General features: G+C 41.2%; 1 protein-coding gene and 1 long non-coding RNA gene across 5 annotated transcripts in view; both read right to left on the bottom strand.

Annotated features, from left to right (window-relative positions):
* The window catches only part of slc38a4 (solute carrier family 38 member 4), a 28435-nt gene extending 10935 nt beyond the window's left edge, over positions 1–17500 (bottom strand). Inside the window, exons 1-9 of one of the 4 annotated variants that reach the window (XM_011490891.4) lie at positions 17222–17500; positions 5106–5334; positions 4858–4954; positions 4374–4489; positions 2850–2923; positions 2678–2770; positions 2515–2596; positions 2364–2446; positions 527–585 (exon numbers count right to left, since the gene is read on the bottom strand). In XM_011490891.4, the coding sequence (XP_011489193.1) occupies positions 527–585; positions 2364–2446; positions 2515–2596; positions 2678–2770; positions 2850–2923; positions 4374–4489; positions 4858–4954; positions 5106–5218 (717 nt within the window). In that variant the 5' untranslated portion in view covers positions 5219–5334; positions 17222–17500. Of the gene's footprint in view, positions 1–526; positions 586–2363; positions 2447–2514; positions 2597–2677; positions 2771–2849; positions 2924–4373; positions 4490–4857; positions 4955–5105; positions 5335–9330; positions 9488–10604; positions 10904–16776; positions 16916–17221 lie in introns of those variants that run through there. The other 3 variants (XM_078941682.1, XM_020714244.3, XM_004082879.5) reach the window with 3 other exon arrangements.
* A 3200-nt stretch (positions 17501–20700) lies between these two features.
* On the bottom strand, positions 20701–24726 carry LOC105355696 (uncharacterized). Its single transcript, XR_002872828.2, has 6 exons — positions 24552–24726; positions 23585–23813; positions 23297–23456; positions 23145–23212; positions 22891–23047; positions 20701–21859 (listed from the first exon to the last, which is right to left on the bottom strand). It is a non-coding gene; the product is annotated as an uncharacterized LOC105355696 (long non-coding RNA).
* Between the last annotated feature and the right edge of the window lie 1122 nt (positions 24727–25848).

A 25848-nucleotide genomic window follows, 5' to 3' on the forward strand; every position in this document is an offset into this window, starting at 1 on the left:
AATTACAGTAAATTGCATAAGCGATTGAAAAGTTACGGTAGTTGGAGGAGCGTTTGTTATTTCCCGTCACCGGCGATGGCTCAGATGTTAAAGGGTAAAAGAAACAAAGTGCTAATTTGATTCCAGAGCTCCTGATTTTCTAGTTTAATAAATCTTTAAAGATTAATTCACTTCTTTTCCGTTTAGTTTGCTGAAAAAAAGCATAAACTTAAATTAAAATATTCACCTGATTAAATTGAATTCACAGCCACATTATGTTTAAGTGTTAGACCTCCTCAACATGGATGTCATTCAAGTCAAAAAAACTTTATTTTTCTTTTGCTTGAGAAAATAATTTCTGAGTCAAATCGCGTTCGATGTCTGATGAGAGTAAACCAGGCTAAATTAGAAGAATGATAAGGTAACACATTGATTTTATTAGGTTTTAACTCTTTAACTGGTTTTCATTCAGCAATGAATTCAGACAATTTTACTTAAAATACATAAAAGACACCAAATATCTTTATTTGGATCCTAAAAAACGTACCGCTCCTAGGAAGAAGACCATGCAGGTGAGGGACAGACCGCTGGTGTAGCCCAGGTAACCTGCAGTGACAGAATAGAAAACATTACACTGAGGCCCCGTCCCCAGTACCTGTGACACGCAGATAATCAGACCCCCCAGGTTCATTTCTATTTTTAAGACCTGGGTCACATTTCATTCCAGAACATTTCCAAGAACACAGAAGCAGATTCCAGATCTGAGGGAAGTTTTTATATTTCAGGACACGCCCAGGAGGCTAGTAAACGGTACAGACAGCTACTTTGGCCCCGTTTGCGTCTGACCCGCCTTCTTATTGCATCCTGATTTATTTGCAGGGCGCCTCGTAAATCTGCTCAGAGCAGTGCAGCGGGCTACAACCTGAACTGCAAGGTCATGTTACTGAAAGCCGATTCAGAGCCCCTCACTGGCCCGCTATCACATGACTCGCTGTGCGGGGAAACACGAACACCTGCAAGGACACCAGCTAAAGCTTCCCGAGAATGGATGGGAAAAAGCTCAATGAAAAAGAGAAAAAAAGTTCAAAAGTGGCTGAAAAGAGGAGCAAAACCCCCTCAGATCATTATAATACACGGATCGATGCAGGTTCTCACTATTATATTAAGTGAACAGAACGGAAAATCAACGTGGATGAAGGTTTATGAACATAAATCCACACAAGAACAAAGGCTCATCACACCTGTAGAGGACATTCCTTATCATTCACTCATACGTGCTCAAGTCCCATTAGGTGTCACCATTGACTGTACATGAGAACTGGACTGAGTGACCCCCCCCCCCCCCCCCCCCCCCCCCCCCCAGCGTTTCAACCAGTACCTGCTGGCTCCAAGAAGCCAAAATTTCATGGACTTCTATAGAGAAATAAACAGCTATCACTCATTCTATTGGTCAGCCATTCAACCATTCTTACTCTGATAACTTATTTATTTACTATGTTCTTGATAACCCTCATTTTTGTACGATCCTTCTTTTCTGTAGTGCAAATATTCAGTTTATAAACTGACCAACCAGAGGCCTCAATAAAGGTTTGTGGTCTCACATCAAATGTTTGAAATGTCAGAGAGATTTCGTGTGGCCTGCTTTCAGGTGTGAGGGGTGTGGACTTCAAACAAGCCAACTCCTGACCGGTAAGAGTGGTTGCCGTGAAAACAATGATTTAGACCGACTCAGACTGTCACTGCTAAGTGACGGTTTCTGGTTCCAACATGGTGGTTTCCGAAAAATGGCGACTGAGAGGAGTTGATTCGCTGGAATCAGCAGTAAACTCACACTCGATAAGTCCAGTTCTCTGAGTCAGTGGTGGTCCCACACTGAGGTCTGTCAAATCTGTTCTCCGCATTTGACCCATCCCCCCTGGGAGGGGGGGGTGCTCCAGACACAGGTACCATGTGGGGATTCAACACCCCCCCTCCCAATACAACTCTTTAATGCTAAGCGTCAAGGAGGGGGGCACCGGGTCCAGTTTTTAGAGCCTTTGGTTTGACTTGACCGTGGATTTGAACGTACGACCTTCCACTCTCGCGGCAGACGCTCTACAACAAGGGCACTGAGTGCTTTACTATATAAGCTGATGCATCAGTTCAGATTTAGACAAAAGTGTTGTGTAACCATTTGTTGAGTTTGTGTGTTTTTGTACGTTCCTTTATTTCTGCTTCCATCTGGTTTCTGTTTTGCTTCACACATTCAAACACAACAAACACAACACAATCCCGTTCTTTGTTCATTTCATCTGTGGAAACTAAACTTCCCTCTTCAGTGCCCCCCCCCTTGCACAGACACCCCCAAACCACACCTCAAACGGCCGTAAGATGGATTTGCTCACCCAGGTTTTTCAGCATGGACAGCGGCAGGATGATCCCGAGGGACACAAACACAACCAGGTAGTTTCCGTTCAGGTACCACTCACTGCAAACACAGACCAGGGTTACAATCCAGCCGGCTGAACACTGAACACTGAACCTTCAGGCACTCACCCGGAGTTCTCCTCTAAGCCCATGAAGGCCCGGATCACTTCCGGCAGCTCGTACTTCACGATGAAGAGGTAGCTGGACATGGCTGCACGGGGAGAACAACAACTTGGAGGTTTTCACAGACTGTTATTTCTAAAAGAATCTAAAATAAATTGGTCTCTCTTACCGCCAATGTTCTGCATGATTATCGATCCAAAGGCGGCCATTTTTCCGGGCCACCCAAAGGCTCTTTCTCCGAGCTTCTCGTAGATGAGTGAACCTGCCCAGACAGACGGGACGCGTTAACCTGTTGCCTTCAGACGCAGCAGAGGCCGCTGCTCCTCCTCACCGATACTGACCTCCTTCTTTGGCCGTCACGAGCAGGAGATGCACCGAGTACAGGGAGAGGATGGCCACCCCCACCAGGAGGATTCTGCAGAGATGGATGTTGACAAGAAAAGTCTGTGGGTTTAAAACATCCCTTAAAATGATTTCAGAGGTGACACAGATTCATCAAAGTCCCACTACGATCATCTTGTCTTTTCATCATGATTATGCCGCTTTTACCCCAAAAAAAGAAAAAACCTGTGCGATTTCATAGTCATAGTTTCTGCAGAGCGGCAGGAATTCGTTAGAAATTCCCCTCTGAGTTGTGGGCGGGACTGTTGGCGTGGAGCAACCCCCACCTCCTCTTCATCGCTAAGGGCTTGGAGCAGAGAGCGTGCCGTCTACGTCACAAATCCGATCTTTTTTCAAACTGCGTTGTTTTTTTTTATCGTCCGCTCCTGATTCACAACTATTGGAATGGAGAAATACTGTAATTTTAAGCCAAAATGTCTCTATACATGTCCTCCATCATCAGAAAATGTCACAAGAACATGTTAACCCTTGTGCTATCTTAGATGACCCCACCCTTACATTGAGGTGTTCTCCCTACCATGACAAAGGTGGATAAAGGTGGAAAGATTTCATGTAATCCATGGACACCAGTGAAGATCACAAATCATTGAAGAAAAAAAGTTCAGAGCACTGTCTAGTGGGTCTAGATGACCCAACTCCCAACGTTAACGTGCCTAGGATAGCACAAGGGTTAAAAACCCCATTTTCAGAGTGGGTCTTTAATTCGGGGCTTAAATTGCTTTGTTTGTGTTACTGCAGAGTAGGGCTGCACGATATGAGGAAAACTGGCGATATTAGTGATCAATATTGCGATGACGATATAAACTTACATTAACAGATAGCAAAACAACCAAAAACATTTCCATTTCACTGCAACAGTTTAAATAAGAGACAAAAAAACTGGATTTAAACTCCAAATAACTCTAGTCTACATAGGAGGCGAGCATCTATTATAGACAAAGTCCATCCCATCGGTCAAATGCATAAATGGATTTATTTGGTTAAATACTACAAGATCGTTTTAGCACATTTAAGGTAACCATTTATTGCAATTTTTGCCAACTTTTGCGATATGCGTATTGCACATCTTGATTTCACGATAACGATACTTTTACATTTATTATGCAGGCCTGCAGCAGAGGATAACAGCTCTGCTGCTGGATTTGAAGCAGAAATCCTATTTAATTACATGAAAACTCTCCTTTACAACCAGACAAAGTTGGTTTCAGATGGACTGAAATGAGGCGGATATGAGGACAAGACACAAGGCAGGGACGTGTGAATCTGCAGGGAACTGAGAAACTGATCCCAACTGGAGGAGGAAGGGGGGGGGTCTGTCAGGTTATTCGTATGTTAAAGGGGGTTGCTGAGGGGTTAAAGGTCAGAGCTGCAACAGGATCCAGGATCTCAAAGTTACATTTGTCACAGCATATGAGAAAAGACATGAGCCTCGTCGTCGTCGTCCCCCCCGGCGCCTTACTTACGTAAACAGAACGATGCCCGTGTTGGCCATGGCGTACGACAGGCCCAGGATGCCGCTGCCCATGATGGCGTTGCTCAGGTTAAAGACTGACATGCCAAAGGAGGCGTGGCCAGGATGCTGCTCGGATTAGACAAGAGTCCAGTTATGAATGATGCAGCACAACAACCCGCAGACCTTTACCAGCAGCAACGGCTAAATGTCTGAGGCAACATTTCTTTCGTTCTAAAACCAGTTTTTACACAACTAGTCAATTAAACTGAATAAAGTGGAACCTTTAGTATTAAACTTGTGAGTTTTACCAAAAGCGTATTTTGCCCAACGCTAGAAAGACAAAATTCATGGATTTGATGAATAAATTGATTTTTAAAAACCCCCTGTTATACTGAATGATTGCATCACATCAACAGTGTATATTCTGCATTTGATTTATCTTACGAGTTAAAAAAGAACGTTTAGAAGTCTGCTGGTTTTCTGGACAGACTTACGTATTCCTCCTGGTATTCTTCATATTTCTTCTTCTTCATCATTCCGTTGGACAGGAAGCGGTCACTCTCTCCGTCGTCATTTTCGTTGACAAACTGGCTGTAGAAACGCAGAGCAGGGTGGTTTAACTTCACCTCATTGCATTGTGTGCTAGAAGATGACTTTATAAGGGGTTTGCAGAGCCTTAAATCTCTTCATGTGTGCAGAAACAATAAAGATGGGGGGGGGGGGGGGGGCTGCGCGCGCTGACCTGTTGAGGACCCCCTTTTCTGAGTCCAAGTGGTCGTCCAAGCTTGCGGTGCTGTCATTGTCGGGCTCAGTGGCGACTCTTTTTAACTCCAGCCGCTCCGGGAATCTCGGCATGTTGACGCTTCCAGCAGATGAAGAAGAGTCAAGAAATGTGGAGCTTCAGGGTTTCAGGCGTCACAAACGGGTAACAGGACTGGCTTTCTCTTTGATCCAAGCCTTGGAGAGATGACCTTTAAAAAGGACAAAAAACGACAACATTAGGTGTCAGTTTGTATCTGATTACAGGTTTTATTTGAGCCTATCAGGCTCTCAGCAAGTATTAATACAAGCTACAGACTGGTTCTTCATGGAGCTGCTTGGTAGTCACACGTGTGGCTAGATCTCTGTTGCCAACGCCCTCACATCACAAAACGCAGCATAAAGACCAACTTCTGGAATGCAGTGCTGCCCTGAGGCACCTTCCCTTATTCTGTCAGTCTAAAAACGTACTCAACAAAAACAGGAAAAGAGTCCAGAACACACCACCAGGGAATCATTCGACCCTTCTCTATTACAGAACTGTCAGCGAAGGCTCAGTCCAACTTGACACCAGTCGCTAATGTTTGTTTCAATCAACAGTGTAGACGTAAGAGGCCCACAGCCCTCATTCTTCTGTAGTCACAGCTCCCTTCTGCTTTGATTACATGGCATTTATCAGGGCCAGATCTCTTTTCGTGCGCTTAAACTGGTAACCAAGAGGCGTTTCACAAGTTCAACTGTATTACACCTAAAGACTAAGCAGCAAAGAAATGTGTGCACCTTTTTTTTTTATTACAGGAAAGTGTGCCGTTCTCCACATTAGGAGTGGTGAGCTGCAGACACAGCCGCGCTCTCGGGAACCACTTGGTGGATTTAACCCCCCAATCCAATCCCTTAATGCAGAGGGTCCCATTTTTAAACTCTTTGGTATGACTCGGCCTGGGTTTGAACCCACGACCTTCCAGTCACAGGGCGGACACTCCAACCACACTGAGCTGGTTTGCAGTGTTCACGACACTCACGATGTCTAAAGCTAATTTAGGTAAGTGAGTCATGAGCTTCACCAACCAGTAAGCCGTGGTTGCAGGGGTCAAGACCCTTTTGGTTTTCCTGATCATGCACATTAATACACATGACATTAATGCATTTGGACGCTGTCAGTAATGTGCAAAACTTCGAAAATTAATGACAAAAAGGAAAATGGAATTAGTTAAAGCAGCTGTTTAACAAACTAAAGCTTTTTTTTGAAAATGTACCTCTAAAAAATGAACTTGTGAGTTTTCTGTCCAACCTTTAGACATCAGCATGTGAGAACAAGGACAAGGGACATTAACTGACTTTCAGTTTGTTTTCCTTAGAAAATATAAAACTGAATCATAAAAACATGGATTCCTTTCGTTTCAATGGAATTCTTTGTAGATATAATGTCAAACAGTCTTAAACCCTTTAACAGCAGAGGTGTAGCTCCAGTGTTAAAGTGTTACTTTTCAGTCGTTTACGCAATTAACGCAATTTTAGGAAAATCTGAAGTGGAAAAAAGTGGCTTTGTGCTGATATAAAATACTTTACGTTAGTAATGTGTTGCACCAAACCCTTGGGGGCACCATCGATATGAAAAGCCGCTTTTCTCCACTTCAGAATCAGCTGAAATTAAGTTAATTGCATAAATGGTTAAAGAGGTGTCATTTGTCAAAGAGCATGTGTTATTTAGGTGTCACCGGTGCTAAAGGGTTAAATGGTAACATTTGTTTACCAAAGAAAAACGGACAGTTAACACGGGTAAAGAACATTTCTCAACTGTAAAGGAAGATGACAGATGAAGGATTAAATGGTCTTCTTCAAAGGCCCGGGATGATTTAGTCACAGTCCCATTCACTCATGCCCATCCATATTCACACACTGATGGCGGCGCCAACCCATAACCACCAGGAGTTTTTAGGGATCCAGTGTCTTGCCTAAAGACACTTGGACACATGAGTGGGTAGGGTGAGAACTTAACCTGGGATATTCCAATCAAAGGTTGACCACTCTACTTCAGCACAATAGCTTCCCTTGTCAAATGAACAGCTGGTTAAATAAATGCGGCATCAGGAATTATTCTGAATTGTCAATGGGTTTTAAAGGGCTCTTTAAATGCTACACGTATGTTCTGGTTGTAACCACATAAAGACCTTTCAACAGAAACCACACCTCTATCAAAAATAAAAGTTGCCACTAACAGGTTCATACGAGGACATTTATCCACATTTTCATCATGCCGTTGTTGAGACTCCCGCTTTCTTGTTCAAACATTGTTACAGTTACTGACTTGTGTTGAGTTGAACAGATGTTACGGTGTTTTTTGATGCCCTGACCGTAACCCATTACAGCAGATGGTCTTTAATGAAGCAGATTCTGCTTACGGACAGTCTTTCTGTCCACAATCCTTAATTTTGATAAAGATAACAGATAGGTCAAACAATAGTTATATCATGTAGAAGACTTCTTACCAACAGAACAAATGGTGATTGCTTGAGAAAATGCAGGAAATCGCTTTAAGAAAAGGAATTTTATGATATAATGTTTAGTTTTCTAGATATAGATCACCCTACTCGACTACATACCAGTTCTGGGTGTACACTAAATATTGATCTGATTACTTGGTAGCTTAATCACCAGCTTATTTAAACAAAATAGAAGATTTTTTGCCAAAATGGATAAACACAAAAAATTATTTTTTTATATATTTACAATTTTAGGCCGAATCTGAATTCTTCCCCTGCTACGACTTTTCGCCACTCCTACATTTAGCCTTCCAAACGAAGAGTTATAGAGAAATAGTGCCTTCTAAATCGAACGTCACTCCCACTTTAGATGACATCATCAATAGCCGGCGGTCATCCACATTAGCGAGTAGCTGCCAGTGCTCTAAAAAAAGGAAAAAGTGTAATCATTTTTAAAAGTCACGCTAAAACAAAAAGTCATGACTTGTATATTTACATGTAAACTTCTGTGCTTCAGAGTGCACTCACGTAAAAAAATGCATTTCTCCTCTGCGGCACAACGCGGATACAGAGCCCTTCGCCGCGAGGGTTTCCCCAACAAAAAAACTGTTTCGGAGTTCGCACACCCCCATGCCCTACAACTGGAGGGATAGAGAAAAGCCAGAGGGGAATGGGAAGAACTCGGATTCGGTTTCTTTTTCAAACCTCTAAGAGATTGTTCAAGCAACATAAAGTTTTTATAACAGTTCATGTTTACAGTCAACAAGCAATGATGGATCAGCAACAAATTTTACTTTTAGCAAAAAAAGAAAACCACTCTCCAGACTTGGACCCCACCCTGCCTAGACTGAGGCGCACTGACCCACAGGACCAGATCTTTCAGCCAATATTTGAGTTACTGATAGACAGCCCATTTTGCGTTTGTGCGTTGCTGACAAGTAAACTCTGTCAACAGAGATTAAGAGGCTTTCATACAGCATTTTAAACAAGAATTCCTACCACACATGCAGGTACAGCTAATCTCACTGCGTTGTTCTCTGCTGTGAGCCCAGCAAGGGAACAGCAGGAGGGTCATCTTTGGCTGGCAAGAGGATGAACCTGTCTGACAGGATGGCCCAAAAAAAACCACCAACTGTAGACTAATAAAAAGGATATAATTCATGCAAATAAATCTGAAGTGGAAAGTGCAGATTTAGTTCCTACACAGATGAAACATTTGAACTGGACTGCACAAATGTTGCGTGTAGCAAAAAGATTCGAGATGCTTCTCAATTACTTTTTGATTCCCACTTATGTCCAGAAAGACTTCGCTTTAACATTTCAATATTTAGGAATTGTTTTTGTAAATATTTAAATGCAAAACAAGTAAATACCAACATGTGGTATAAACCCAAAAACAGAAAACAAGAAGTTTTTTATCAGCAGAACATAAACGAGGCAACCCTCAAGTTTACGTCTGTTACTTTTAAATGTTTAAGTTAACATGTAAAAATTAAACAACAAAATACAAAAATGTGCAAGTTCCCTATTGCATCAGCCTTCAGTAAAATTCCATTCAATGTCGCCCTGCAAAAACCTGTCTTGTAAAAAGGTCAGCTGCAAATGAGAACAGCAGCCCTTCCAAACTGTTGAGTTTCCTCAAAGCTACGCCGCAAATCCTGCTGTCACTCAAACACGAGCTTGGTCAAAGGAAGAGAGTAAAGAAAACCTTTATTGTCCACTCACTCAAAACAGGCCTTAAAGCAGTTTAAAGAGGCGTCCTTAGTTCCAGCAAGGCTCCTTAATCCCTTCTTCTTTTGAAAGGGCGTGTAAAAAAGAAGATGACAAGCAAGCGGATGAGTAAAGAGCTGCGACTCAATTGTAACTCAGGTAAAGAAAGGCCGGGTTTTAAATGCAGGGGGCCGGGCATCAGCCAGCCTATGAACTTTCTGTGCTCCTCCTTTTCTATGGTCTCAACCCGCCAGCCCTATCGCCAACATGTACACCCACATGTCCACACATGTCTGCTCGAAGGAGAAGGCCTCACTCTCAATCAATAGCATGTTGCAAAAGCCCAAACAGAAGTGCAGAAAAAACAGCATTTTGTGCATTAGCAACACTGAAGGCATCGGCAACAGTGAAAACCACATTATGCCTTAAACTGACCCGATTTCAAATCAATGACAGTGTCTGCGGGTTCATCCATCACACTGTTGTCTCTTTTCTACAGTTAGCGTGTTCTGCACACACCCAGGTGGAGAGGGTGGAGTGGAGGACGTACCAAAGGCCGACCAATCACATATAGTCACTGAGATGTCACTGAGCTCAAGGTTATGTTTGTGTCAAAGTGGGGCTCGTTATCTCTGCTAACTTGGCAGACGCTACACAAACCAGCGCAGCATGTGAGGGACTGCAGCAGCGTCTGACTCATGCAACCAGCGGGCAGCAACCAAGTTCTGAGCTGCACGGTTTATTTAGGAACCTTTTCAAGGCTTTCCTCGCCTGGAACATGTTCAGACGTGAAGACAAAACCAAACGGAGCACCAGTTTCAACCCAAAGGGTCTGAGAACTGCTGAACTGTGCATGGAAATGTACTAGCTCCAATACAGTACAGTATGGGTAATCACAGAGATTCTTGGACAATATCAAGTGTAACTAGAAAGCAGAAAAATCTGCAACATTGCAGGGAGAGTTCTATAAACTTCATGGCCCATCGACATTCCAGGCAAACGTTTAGGGGATGTTTCTGAGGTCAAACATTGTACAAGTTAAATATACTTTTAGTACCAGCTTGTGGCAAGTAGGCGCTGATGTATTTACGGTACAGCAGAATGTGGCTACTTTGGCATCACCAGTGGGAAAGAAAAAGACATTCAAATATGTAATATAGACCCCAATCTATTCTAGAACTTCACAGTTTGAGACCCTCCTGCTCTGCGAACAAACATTTGAGTTAGGGGAACCACACAGTCCGTTGTTACCAGACAGTGAAATATTGTAAAAAGATGTATCTACTTACAGCACAGAAAGGAGTAGAGCTGAGGAAGCTCACTGCAAATGCTGTGTTTTACAAAGTAAAACACATCCTTTTCTATGTAAAGGTGGACTAAAAACACTTTGTCGTTGTCAGACGCCTTCCTGTGCAAATGTTTGATGGTCCCAGCCGCTGCCGCTGACTTTACTTGGGTCTCTAAGTGGGTTCTGATAGACTACCACTTGCTGCCTAAACATCACAACGTGCAGAGGTTTGGACAAAGTTAAAACATAAAAAAGCAGAAACTATTCAGATCATATTCTAAAGTACAGCCTTCAGTCAGTACATAAGGCTCACCCTAGTTTGCTTTTGTTAGATTAAGAAATAGTCCCTATCTTTACCCAATTTCCAATAAAGCAGACGTCTGACGTTGATAGATAACGTCATTTCTGTAGACAACAAACCAAGAGTGTGTTTACATCGCCTCGTCAATAAGGGGCCACAGAAAGGTTTCTCTGTCACCGTTTAAGGCAGCAATAACATGAATTCGACAAGAAATAACCTAAAAAAAGAAGAAAAAACAACAGAACCAGCAAAGCTCATCTTCACCCTGGTTAGCCTGATTCTTTGATCTAAAACTGAACCTGAAAGGCTTATTTCTTAAGCAGACCTTCCAACCCCACGAGACTAAAAACAGTCCTCTGGTAAATCAATGACAAAGTGACATTAAGTAGGTTTCAAAATACTAAACGAATACGTTTGTCTGCATGTTTCAGACTAAGGAACCTTTTAAGATAACGGGTGTTTATTGAAGAATGTCATGTTTCTGGGGCAAATAACTATCGTCTCCATGTCAAATGTTATCGGGCCTGCTGTGTGACGTAACGTCCATCATATGATGCTGTTCTTTCTCGTTTAGGTTGCTTACAGTCTGTCACATCTTCACATAAAAACAGCTTCCACACATTTTAAGACAATCTTCTTAGCAAATGAAAGAATGCAGTTTCTGAACAAAATCAAATTTTATTTAAACTGGTGCAGATGCTGCAGTTTGGGCACAGACTCCATTCTATAAAGTCTATTCTTTCAGTACCGCCCCCAGCCTTACACACCGGGACGAATTTCGCGCGCGATTTTCGCCGACGTTTAACGCCTCGTGACTAAACAAAGGGCACCAATGAGAGTGTGCACACCGACGCGAAAAAACGCCACGCGTCAAAAAAAAAAACACGCCTTGGGTTCGTTTTTTTTTTTTGACGCCTCACGTCGAAATCTATTCGACCAATGAGAACGGCGCTTTTGCACACGTGTCTGGAGCCTCTGAAGTTACAGTAAAACACAACTTGGGGGCGCTCAAACACAAAACTGCCTTGCTGAGCACACATACCAGCGAAGAAGATAGACGTCAAGTAGCGTCTACACAGCCGCGAAGAAATAATGACGGACATTCTAAAATATCCCCGAACCAAGCACCAGTTGGAGCTACTGGTGCTTGAAATATTCATGTTTTCTTTGTATTATTCTGACAAGCGCGTAAATACTTGCTCTCTTCTTCTGAGTGAAAAGCGACTTTAAGAAGCGTAAAGTTGCGCAGCGCCACCTTGTGTACAGGAGTATTTCTGTTTTACATTAAGCACCATCTAATGTCAGGGAATGAAATTGCATGTTCCCTCCGCTCATCGTCAGTGAAAATCGCCTGGGTGTGAACACACCCAACGTTCTCCATGGAGCTAGCGGTGAGTTGGCAAAAAACGCTTTCTTTTTATATGCAAATCCATCTTTGCAAAGATTTGGATGTTTGCTTTCGTGGGTGACACGCAGACACGCTGCCAAGGCCGGGCTTGAGGTAGATGTCATGAAATGGGCGGCACCCACAAAAAAAGAAGGGTGGAGCCTCAGGGATCGAGTGGTTTTACTTCAGGGTTGGAAAAAAACTGAGGGAAAAAAAACAATATTTAAAACAATATATAAAAATGTTGTTCTTTTGTGAGCCTAAGGTAATATATTATCATATACATGGTATACGCTATAGGCGGTTTAATTTTAATACAGACGACTCCAAACTAGAGATTTTTGCTGCTACACTATTCAAACTGATGTTTGATCGAAGAAAACATTGTTAGGTACTTTTAAAACCATCTGGACTAATCTGTTAATAAATAATCCATAGATGAGTTGTTAGCTAAAACAATTTCCCTTCTAATCTGCAATGAGAATTGTTTTCTTCTCACAATTTAATTTGAACCAACAAAAAATGAAGCTGCTGTCCAACAGGTGAAAACATTTGTGGAGACTTAAGAATTTCTTTTTAATGAAGAGACTATGCCAAACACTTCCATAAATTAATAAAACACTATTTTCATTTCAAACTATAGAAACCCAAGCAGCATCAATCTTTTGCTGGTCTAAGGGTAAAGAATCCTAAAAGTTTCCTCCTTTCAAACGGAGTTGTTCTAGTCTGGACACACAGACGGATCCCACAGCCAATTTGGAAAACTATCATTTACTGCACAGCAAAGAGATGATGGTTGATGCAGCAGACAGTGAATGTCGTTTTTAAACCCAGACGGGAGAAAGCAGGACATCAGTCTCCAGTACTACAACACAATCACAAGCTTTTGTTTAGTGATGCCCCGACATGAACACCAGAGAATGTACACCTCCTGTTTTAACGAGAACTCCAGCAGCAACAGTGGATTTTATTTTTTTAAATGTCGCCTAAAGCCTAAAAAATTGGATCTAAATGAAGCTGCTATCACATCCAGACTGTATTCCCTTTCTGAGGATGTGGAGCTCCTCCACAGGGTTCAGAGACAAGCGGCCACCTGCTGAAAGTCACGTTTGACTAGATTTTACCTGCGAGTAATTTAGCTCTAACAAGTTAAGACAACTACCTTTTGCATTTGAATTATTAACCCAATTATTTGTAGCCTTCAAGGGTTTTTCACATGGGAATCAATGTGGAACTTGAACATACTGTTTCGTCATGCTTCTGTCCCCTTTTAGGGTTGAATTAAGACAAAAGGATTACAAGAAATGTGACAAAATGCTGAAATAATTGATTAAATAAACACCAATATTTTTAAAAGAAATTTACTGAAATAGGGATTTAAAAAAAAAAATCTTCAAGCTTTATATCCATCATCTTGAGTCCCTGTGTTTGAACATTTCCTCTTCCAGACCTGGAAAAAGCCAGTTTTTCTTCCCTTCAAAAAGCACAGCCGTCAACTTTTTCCAAGCATCACAAAGTTGACAACAACACACTGTGACGTAGTACAAACACGTGATATGTTCTGCTTCTGCCGACCCTCATCCCTTTTGCTTGCTTCTTCTTCAGACGGTAAAAGGAATGAATACCAGGATGCGTCACAGCACCAAAGCTTTTTTAAGTCAATTACATTAATTGTCCAGATTGAGTTGCAGAATGGATCCATCTATAAAACATTGCTGTGTGTCTTTAAAGGTTGGTCAAAGGTAAACATCATATTGGCCTTCTGTACATAACCTTGATGAGGCGCAGCCCGCAGTGAGGCTTTTGGAGACTCCACGTTTGTCTTATCAGTCACTATTGATCTGCCAGCTCGTGTGCCAGTCGTGTCGCCGGCGTCCCATTCTCATGCTCAAGGTTTCAACCTTGACTCTAAGCTGGTGGGGTGAGGGAAAAGGCGAATGACAAGCTGTCCTTTCTGGAGGTGACGCCATTTTCAACCTCAAAGAACTTCCGCTCAACTTTCAAAACCACATTCACACAATTATCCATCGTTTTTTTCAGCAAAACTGATAAAGTAGTAAAAAACAGTGAAACGTTTAGAGAGAAAAAAACCCATCTTATAGTCCCCACAAAGATAGTTGTAGCACATTCATATACAATGCAATTACTGCATGCCAAATTTGATTAACAAAGACTGAAAGAGCCTTTTGACATTATGTAAGACGGATTTCACAATTGACTTCCACAAATATGGCATAGAAAGGTTTTTTTCCTGCCATGGCTGCTCAGTCATGAACTTTTAATGATAAAAGGTTGAATATTTCTTCATCAGGGACGGTTAACCCTTGCGTTCTGGCTGCTAGGTAATGCCATGCACATGTGATATCATAAGCTGGAGATGTTAAAGTAAATGAAACAACAGAACCATGACTGGGTAAACTAGGACTATGTTGCTGTTATGGAGGCAGTCCGTCCAGCACGCTGTGTTCTTTCTGACAGCTTCCGGAGGAGCGGTTCTTGGTGGCCTAATGGACTGTCATGGTCCAGGTGGTGAGCCGGCGCTAAACACTAGACTGTACTTTTTACCGCAGAGTGGAAACAAGGCTTTAGTGTTCTAAAAAAGTTAATTTCCCAAGATGTTTAAACTCAACAATCCAGTTTCAATCTATTCATAAGATATAATTGGCTAAAGAATAACGAAACTACCCTAGTAAGGCATTCATAAAAACACACTTAGTACAGCACACGGTGTTCTGTTTCCTGATTGGTTGCTGACCTTGTCAATCAATCTCCTCCTTAGCTCCTGTACAGAATGCGTTCAGTTCGCCAAATCTACACTAATCCTCGGTTGCGATCAAATCTGTTTTCATTCTATAATACTGGACTTATTTTTCTATGAAGGTTGAGAGTTTAAACAAAAGAGAAAAGTGTAAAAATCTTTATGTCTGTCTGAGAAAAGTGTGTAAGGTGTGTAGTAAAAGATTCTTCCTGTACGGACATCAGAAACAAAAAATTGAAGCTTTGAAGCAATCGGGTTCAACCGGCGTCTGATGGATACTTCTTTTTTCTGTACACGCGTAAATGATATGATCGAGTCGGTGAAAGCAAACAGCTTGTTGGACTGTACACTGAGCCGCATTTCTAAACTGCCAAATGCCTTCAACCTTCGTGGCACTGCCTCTCAGAGTCTTCTATCTTCGTGTCACTGAGAAGCTCTTCTTCATAGAGCCAACTCAGCACGGACGTCATGACCACCACCAGCCCAGCAGCCCCCCACAGCCAACAGCTGCTCAGCAGGGTTCAACCTACATCTGTCATTCAGGTTCAGACACAGCCGTGGAGTAGGTGGCGGAGATCTACAGCCTTTTCTCTGCTGACAGCAGTTTAAGTCTGAGCTGGCATGAAAATGTAAATCAAACAAAAATGAAAAGCAATTAAAAAAAAGGAACACAAATCTGTCTTCAATGCAGATTTCACTGCATTGCAACCAGTCTCCGTTTGTAAATTAATGTCACTAAATTATAAGAACAGACACTTTTGGGTACAGACTACAAGCTGCAATAAGAGTATATTTCATAAAATACCAAAAGCACAGTTGTCGTTTCACCCGTTTGCTACAAAAGACACATAAAACACCACATGCAGGGCAAACTTAAGGGTTTAACACTTGACGGTATACTTAAAATATCACTTTTACTTGGTTGCAGAATTTAAAAAGCTTGAGGGAAAAAGTATAAGGTGGAGGTGTGGGTGGGGGTTGCAGCCACAGCTGAGCATGGCAACCATTTGGTGTCACAACCCTCCAGACGTCTGTTTAAACCCAACTCAAGCCACGAACTCCTTCTGCTTTTATGATCACAGTCAGGTTTTATAACAACAAATGAACTAAAAAAAGGGCTTTCTATATGGAAAAAATCTGAATCCTCTCTGTGTGGCAACAGGGTATTTATAATCACAGATGGGCAATTTTTGGATCCATAAGTCATTATAAAAATAGGATCGAGGCCAGGCCAGCATCTGGTCCCAAACTGTCACCTCCTAGCTGGAGACCTTCAAGTAACCAGGAAGCGGGTGGTGTATCAACTCATTAACACTTCCTGAATAAATAAGAGTTTTAGAGAGAAACAATGATTCCAAACAGGCTTAGTGAGAGGAGGAAACAATGTGGACCAAGAAGAGTGGAAGCATCATCTGTCTGTCTGTCTGAGGACAGTGAGTTCCTTGACTGTGCAACACAACACCAGAGGCTAAATCAGGTAAAAACACCAAAGATAACAAAAGGAAACCTCCTCTTTTCATCAACCAGGTGGAACCCAAGCGCAGGTATCATATAAAACACTTTTTCAGCAGGTCTGTACATCAGCTACAGACGTTCATAAGAGCTGTTCTGCTAAACAAATTAAGCTAACCGCCTGTTACACAACTCAGTCTATGTAACGGCGAGTTTTCAGCAGGCAGCGTTTCCTCCTCAAGTTATCTGTAAACAAAATAAAGAGAGACACTAACTTTCCCTTTCAGTGCTTCCTTAGTGGCTAGAAAAAATGGATGGAACCCCTTCTGTAGGAACTTTAGGATACAGCTCAGCTCGGAAACAAATTAACAAAAGTAAACAAACAAGAACTCTGTAGGAAATCGCCGCGCGCGTGGCGGTTTTTCAGCCACCGACTCAAATATGTCTGCTAAAAAATTAAGTGTTCAGCAAACAACCAAATAAACAATTAAAACGTGTCAGAGAAGCAATGATGGAGCAGGAACTCGCTTCTCCGCCAACAGAAACGAGGCCCTCGCGGCCGCCTCCCTCCTCCTCCACGGAGAAACTCTCCTCCGAATCAAACAGCGCGCTTCAACTTCAAGCCCATCAAATATGGTGGTCGGAGTTAACCAGATAATTACGAGCGCGGCCGGAGCAGAGCGGCAGGGTTCGCGTTTCATCATAGTTTAACGGTCTTACCGAATGGGAGAAAGTGGCACGGCGGCTGCGGCGGGCAGAGGCACACAGGCGGACTACAAGAACCGAGGGCTTTTCCGTCTGACGAGCAGCAGCCGAAGTGGAAATTTCCACTCAACATGTGACAACCAACGAAAGGTCGAGTTTCAGGCGCGCGCCAGCCTCCTCCTTCAGACCCCCTTGACCAGACAAACTATAACTACCCGCGCTGCGACTAGTTAATACATCTGAGAGACAGCTTAGCTGCTACAAGTGCTGTGCTTTTTGTGATGTTACAAACATGAGCTTGACTTGAAGGAAACCACGCCAGGCGTGTTGAGTGGGCGTTGACTGATGGGAACCCATGTTTAATTTTTGGGAAGGTCGCATTATGAACGGTTGTAACTCCATTCACACCAACCGTGGACTCTGTGTTGTTGGCAGAATAGAAGTGCCATTGTCATTCAAAATTAACTATTTATGGCTTTTAGGTGTATTATATTGTTAATTCCTCATGAAATACAATCCCAAAGCAGTATTTTGGGTATGTCCGAATTCCAACCCTAACCCCTACATACTGCACTATACAGTGCGTTCGCCATGTTGTAGTGCCGTCCGAATCTACAAATCCAAAATCGAGTACCCTGGAAATTTCCCAGAAGTCTCTGCGAAAAACCAGTGTGCATCGATGCTCACTAGATCGGTGAAGATAGACCACAATGCATTGCGTCGGAACATTTTTAATCCAAAAAATTGTATTAATTTGATAAGCCATCAACATTTTATTCTTCATAAGACAGTGGACTCATAAATAATCGTTGCAAAACGCTCATTTTAATTAGATTTTAACTTTTAACTCGTGCTGGTTTGCGGCGCCTTCCGTCCGTAAAACCAGGTTTCGACTCCGGGCTGCTCCCTGTTCCCTTCTCTACCTCTGCCGGTTCCAAGCCTGGTTTGAGAAGGTTGCGTCAGGAAGGGCATCCGGCGTAAAACACTTGCCAAATTTACCATGCGACTTGTTCGCTGTGGCGACCCCTGATGGGAGAAGCCGAAAGTGGAAGGTGACTTCATGTAAAGCAGTGAGCATGATGTCCGAATTGCTTTTAAAAAATTCCCGGCACTACAGTGCAGCACTACATAGTTTGTTTTAATAGTTGGGGGTCAGGGTGGGAATTCGGACACAACCTTTGTTCCATTTCTCTCTGAGCACCAGCCCATCCCGATCCATGAAAATGAGTGGGCCCTCACATTGTGACATCACAAAGTGAGGAACCGCCCCTTCCAGGAAGAGTCGGCCAGCACCGCCCCCACACTCCCACTTTCTCCGCAGAGAAACATTTTACATTCACAACATGGACATCCATCTTTGTAGACGTTCGGATGTTGTTGATTTCATGTCAGAAAAACACAAATTTCTATGTTAAGGAAAGTGGAAAAAGAAAATGTCCATCACTGTTTCAGATGAAGAATGCTACTCAACTCATTCTTCTACCACATCACTGAAATGGTGGAAAAATCTTGTGCGCTTCTTTATCACACCTTCAAATAAAAGCAAATTATCCGCAGATCCACAGACATGTTGGAGACAATGGGATACAGCAAATGCAAATCCTTCCCATGTTTTCTGGAGCTGTTTGCAAATTGGGTCCTTTTGGCATTCCATCCATCATGTTTTACCTAATATTCCGCACTATACATTCCCCTTCACTCAGTTAGTGATACATCTGGGTAAAACCTCTGAATAAGATTAGTATCTGGGGAAAATATTGCTAATTGCAGCAAGAAAGCCAATAACTAGAAGATAGCTATAGCCAGAACCACCAACGATCACAGACTGGACTGAAATAGTGGTGGAGATTCGCTTTAAGATTGAGAGAAGGGCAAATTCAAGAAAAAATGGGGCAGATGGACTGTACATCAAAACTCTCTGATCATTCCATGATCTTACTGTTTACACTCATGTCATGTCTTATTTTCTTTTGTCTTTGTAAGACTTATTTAGTTTGATTTCATGTACATTTGTGTTAAATCTTGTTTTTTTTTAAAAATCAATAGAAATTTATTGTTTTTATGGACGAAATGCAGACACACTGCCGAGGCCAACAGAAAATGGGCGGCGCCCACAAGGAGCGAAAGGCGGTGCCTCAGAGATTGAGTCGTCTTACTTCCAGGTAGCAAAATTAGTAGTGCAAATAACTAATATTTAAAAAAAAATTTCTTTAGTGTGCCATGGTAATATATTATCAAATACGTTTACGCCAAAAGGCTTAAAAAACTATAACATAGGCCCCTTAACAAGTCAGGGTATATATTTGTTTAGTCATTTAACAACAAAGAACATGAAAGAATAACATCCATAATAGTCATATCTGATGCATTAACATACTCTTCTGAAATCCTAGCAGATATATTATTTTCGGAGTCTATTTAAAGACCCACTCCATGGCATTCTTAGTGTTTTTAACATGTTCTTGTGGCATTTTATGCACGATGATGAACATATAGAGAAAAGTATGCTCAAAATTGCATTTCTTGGTATTTCCTTATTCAAATTAGGGTGAATCAGGCGCAGGCGAAAAGTTGAAAAAAGATTGTATTTGTAGGTAGAAAATACAATGGGGGGGGGGGGGGGGGGGCTCCCTGCTTCACTCCATTCTGCTTTTTTGCACTGTAAGGCGCACTATCCATGAAAAGTCTATTTTTGGACTTTTGTCATGGATCAGTCGCACCAAACTATGAGGAGCATGAAGCAACACAAAAGAGTCAGAGATCAGTTAGTCAGACTTTATTCACAGTAACTCTGATTTTTGTTTGTAACATGCTACATGTTACGGAATTTGCAATACCTTTAACTTCTCCTACCTTGTTTGCACTATGTAAAAAAAAAACAGATTGATACTGCTAAAGCAAATGTTACTGTGACTCCAACCTTGTTACCCATAGGAAAAATCTGTTGCTCATATATTGCTTGATCTCGTCTCTTGAGATCAGTTTGAACGTCTCATATTTGTATCATTCTGTGATCATTTGCTTCTGAACTCTTGCTCCTAAGGGTCCCTTAGGAGCAAGAGTTCAGCTATAATGAGAAAAGACATCACTGAGACAAATGAGGTTGATTTGAGACAACTGTTAGAGCAATAATTAAGAAGTGGGAGAGACGAACCTAAGACGCTCATGAGACAAATCTGAGAAGAATGAGTCCTAAAAGAGATCTCATCGTTGTCTGTCTGATGTCTCTTTCATGTCTTAATCATTTCTCTTCAATGTCTTAACAAAGCCGTTAATGAGAATGATATTTGAGATATATTTGAGAAAGAAAAGAGAATTTAGATGTGAATCAACAGGTGATTAACCACCTCCTGCAGAACTTGAACAGGAAATTCAACCACTGCAGCAGATCTGTTGGAGCAGGAAAACAGCTAAAACATCCAGAACAGTGACCTTCAAGGACCAGGATGGGAGACCACTGATATACAGTAACAGTAAAAACAATACTAGAAATGTAAATGCTTTACACTTTATTTGGGCAGCACCATCATCAGTACAGCATTTGAATTGTGGTAGCAGTATTAGACACTTTTTAAAATATTAAATGCATTAAGTACATGAACCGTGGCGTACTCAATGTGGCTGACATGCTGGTCATGAATACTTTCAGATTTTTTTTTCTTTTTTTCTAACTTGTCCTGTCCAACAGCTGGGCAGGCAGATGAGAGCTGAGGGCCTCTTGTGTTGGACAGATTTTACTTTAACAAGAGGGGTTATTAATCTTCAGACAAACCAAAGATATGTCTGAATAAACCCCTTTTGTAATTGAGGCCAAACTTTATTAATTTCAATCATGTCTGAAAATCTTTGGTGTTGGACCGGACGGAAAAGGAAAGAGGGGAAGAAGAGAGAGGGATGTTAGAGAGGGGGGGGGGGGGGGGGGGGGGTAGGGGGTGATAATAAGAGGGGAAGGGGGATAAGACCATGAAGCAGCATAAAGCAACAAGTTTACTGGTTGTTAATCATTATGGTACGGTTCAAATGTAGTACAAAAAGGGCGGAGCCTGTCCACACACACACTCAAATGTTATAAACACACCTGCTAGCTGCAAAAATGTCCACATGTCGACATGTACACAAAACAGATAGTGTTCACACGCATACTTATGCCTTAAAACCAACTAGTGTGAAATATTTCAGTCATTCAGTCATGCAAACTGTTAGTGCAAAGGTGAGCTAACACCTGTGCTCAGGTGAGTGTTTATGTTCTTCTAAAATGGATGGTGGAACGTGGAAAGAAGGAGGGAGAGTGCCCAGCCATCCCCACCTTCTGAATACTTCCAGATTTTAAACAACAAACACACTGACAGGTACACTGCTGAGGTACAAGGAAAAAACAAGATTATGTAACCACGTAAAAAAGTACCTGATAAAAACATTCTCTGAAACTTGCAGTCTACCAAATCCATTAACCAATTTGAGAACCAAATTAAGATAAAAAATAAGAATAAAAAATAAGAAAAAAGATGGAAGAGAAACCAGTCCGCATACTGTAGATCATAGCAGTGGCCTTAGAACCTGTTCTGGCCCTACATTTGCTGACAAAGGCTTTCTTGAGCTTGGCCTCTTCAATTTGTTCCCAACCAGGTAGAGTGGCACATCTCAGGACATAAGCTGTAAGACAAGAACATTAAAATCTGGCATGAGTAAATTGATAACAGACAGCACATAACAAACAAAGATAACACTTCAAGCTAGAAGCAAACTAGTTTTATAAAAGCAGCTGCATAATGCTACCATAAGATTACGTTTCTGTCATCCCTAAAAGCAGCCACACGTTGCTTGAGAGGACATCTGTTTCAGTTAAAAGAATTGAAATGCAGCATACTATGGGCATTAACTATTTAACAAATAAGGTTCAAATCTGTTTCATTTCATTTTTCATGATACAGTCCAGATCAAACATTTAAGAAATGATCAAAATTCACATTTTGCATGGTTGGCTCTTAACAAGGGAAAAATAATACCCATGTCTTAATTGGGACGCTGAGGGCTGATCGTGCCGAACGGCAAACTGTGGAATAAAATATTTCAACGAATATATATTATGGTATGATTAAGAATTTTGTGGTCAATATTTTTTGGATTGTTCAGAATATTTCCATTAGTTTTTTAAAGTAGAGCACTTTGGCTTAGGTCTTTGTTCTGTTTGAGACTGAAGAATTACCACTTAGAGGTACAAAGGTAAAGGTTGGAAAAAAGTCTGTTATACTTAGAAAACTTCATAAAGCCACCCTTTAAATTGTATTTTATTTCTTTTAATGTGACACAATCTTGCTATTTAAATCAAATTACCCCAAAATAAAAATTTTCAAAGCTAAATTTTAAGTTGGCCAGGGCTGCTCATTCCTGGTCCTTGGGATCCATCACCCTGCCTGTTTTCTAGATCTCCAAGCCCTGCTAGCTGTTGATCAGCTCAACCAGATGTCTCCACATTCTGACTGAATGAACACACCTGGTCCAGGTAATCAGCAGCAAGCAATTCATGGAGAGTTGGAAAACAGGCAGGCTGGTAGATCTCAAGGACCAGGGATGAGCAGCCCTGAGTTAGATTAATACAAGATTAATTAGAATAATTAACTGCAAGTCATGATTAACTATCACACCCAAAAATCAATCGCATGACAGCACTCATAAATATGTACCTTTGCAGAAACTCCAGGGTTGAAGCCAGCTCAGTTGGATAATGACTGTTAAAGCAGAAGTAGCTTCTGAACATCAGGCACAGTGCTGCAATGTTGTTGTGTACGATGGAGCGGTCCAAACTCAGCATGAACCTCCTTGGGGAAAAGCAAGACTGTCCTAAAGACAGAACAATGGATGAAGTAAACATGTCACTCATGTACAGTGTACAATGACAAAACCTTTAGAATAATTTAATACTTGAAACTTTACTTACCACATACAATCTCCTTGCATCATCTGCAGCCTTTTAGAGTTTGGAAAAACGTCTTGCTTTCTTCATTTCTGCAACAAGAGTGCAAACCATTTCCTTCCTTAGTCTTGGGCCAGGTCCCTTTCCCCTCTGCACAAATTCCTCAGAAAACTTACTCCATGGAATTTCAAAGCTGTCCTCCCAGTCAATGTATGTACAGTCCTCAGCTTCTGGAAGATGTGGATGATGAACTTTTCTGTGACAATAACAAAAGTGATGATGATTGTGCTGGTGAGGTCTCAACAGATGATGATGCGCTGTTCTCTGGCGTTTGGTCTGCAACAAAAGACAAACAAACAGTATAAGTGTATAAAGTTTACACTGTACTGTCAGTGTGTTACCCATTCATATTCATATCCACTTCTGTGCATTACAAAAACTCATTTGTAATGTTTGAGACTCACATTTCAATTTCCAAAGAGCAAGACCTTTCCGGGCTTGAACAGGTCTCAAAGCTGGCAGCAAGTCAGCCTCTTCTATGAATCCTAGATCCTCATACAACTCCATTTATTCCAATGGACTGCAAATGTTCTTCCAGGATGTCTTTTGTGGCTCTGGTAGGACCTCCATAATGGCAGTGTGGAGGAACATGGGTTCTGATTCACTCATTTTCACGTGTAGAATTTAGATCACCTTGAATCAGAGGGGAAAAAAACGTGTACACACATTTTACAGCACAAAAGATCTGGAAAGGTTTTTAAATATGATTTATCTGATTCACTAAAATCCTCGTACATATCAGTGTTGACATGGTTGGCTTAGCTACATCTGTGCTCTCTAAACATCTCCACCACTGACAGAGGGCTGAGAACATGTTTCCCTAATATGCATACTTAAATATTCAGATTATGCTTTCTAGACATGTGAGCAGTTAATGATGACTTTACTTTAAACACATGTCCATGACCAGTTTAAAAAGATGACATGCCAGGCCAAACGTCTCCAAGATGATATTTTAAACAAGATAAAAGGTTTTTACAGCGTAAAAATTGAACATACAGTGAAACTGTACATTTTGAAGTTTGCAATAATGGAAATGGTCTGTGGTGTCGTCACACTGTGAATGGGATGAACCCTGCAGACCCTTAACTGAAGAGCAAAATGTCTCCAGTCACTTAGAACTCACGGCACGCGTTTGGTTGGAAAAATATCGAGGCTCATTCTGTAAACTCTGCACTGCAAATAACTCTTCAATGTCTCTATTTTTTTATTTAAAAAAGCACAAGTTAACCTTTTTAAAATGTAATAATTACGTATACAGCCAAAGCCACCGCGAGTAGCCCAGACGTCTGCATTAGTGGCGGAGCTAGCTTAAAACACCTTTAGCATTCAACTGAGTTCAGAGTTGGAGGAAAGAAATCGCAAACTTACCGTTCAAACTTCAAAGATTTTACTTGAATCTTTTCCAGACAAGCAAAAAAATGTTGGAGATTCATCCCACGGATTGTTAAAACGCAGAAAAAATACGACAAACGCTCGTCAAAAGTCTCTCGTCCTCTCCACTTCTCCCGCTTGCAGAGTCCGGCCCGTTGGTGACGTCAACCACAGAGTTTTCCCTCCCACCCTGATCAACCAATCAGAAATCTGTGTCACGTGAGGCTGTGATACAGTTTAAAATTCAAATCGCGTTACTCCAGGCTTCAGTTTGTTCAATATGATGCAGACTAAAATCAAGAAAACAGAAAATATTTTCAGCTTGTAAGGCTGCATGAAGGGGGATTTTTAAAGACAAAGATAAAGTAACTCAAACTGAACCCCATAAATCTGTACCACCCTAAAAAGTTGATTTATTTATTTGATTATTTTTATTTATGTGTTTTATTTGTTTGTTTAAAATGTAAAATCTATTTTTTGTTCACTTTAAGGTGATCCAAATTTTATCCCAAATGGCCTTTATTTAGTTCAGACATCAATGTGTTAAATGTTTAATACCCACCAACATATAAGTGTGCGTATATGCACTTGTGCGTGTATGCATGTGTGCCAGTGCATGCGTGTGTTTGTGTTTAACTAAACCTAGCATCATTAACCCAACATACATTCTTGTTCATTTATGTTTATCTAAGCAGTCAAAAAAAAGTTTTTTAAATCGACACTGCAACGTTGTCTTGAAATTTCATGTTTTTTAAAAAGTTTCAAAAATATGTCTTTTGAGGACATGACCGTCTTAATGATTTAACTTTTTTTCTCTTGAAATTGTAATAAAGTTATATAAATATGTAAGCAATAAACAACTTTTTTAAGTTGAACATAAATAAAATAAATAAAAAAATATTATTTTCTCGAGATGAACTGTAATGGTGTCATCATGAGACTCATTTTAGGGCTTGTACTATTCTCATTTTTCTTTTTGCTGAGACAATAAAAAAAGAGGCTAAAACAAGATCTAAATTATTGAGCAACGAGAGACAGAACCATTGATGTCTTTCACTAAGACGTAACTGAGAAAGGGATTTGAAGTAAGGATATCAAATTGAGACATACTTGAGCGCAACATAATATGGCTCATTTTTCTCTTAATTGAGATCTGGAGAAGAGACAGTTGTGAGAGAATTCTGAGATCTCAAACAGTGCTCACTGTGAGACTTATTTCTCAGGAGAAATGTTTGAGAAGAATGAGAAAAGCAGTTTAGTCTCAAACAGTTCTCATTTATGTCTAGGAGACGTA

Source organism: Oryzias latipes, chromosome 23, assembly GCF_053564925.1.
Source record: "Oryzias latipes strain Hd-rR chromosome 23, Olatipes_Hd-rR_3.1".
Classification (NCBI taxonomy): Eukaryota; Metazoa; Chordata; class Actinopteri; order Beloniformes; family Adrianichthyidae; genus Oryzias; species Oryzias latipes.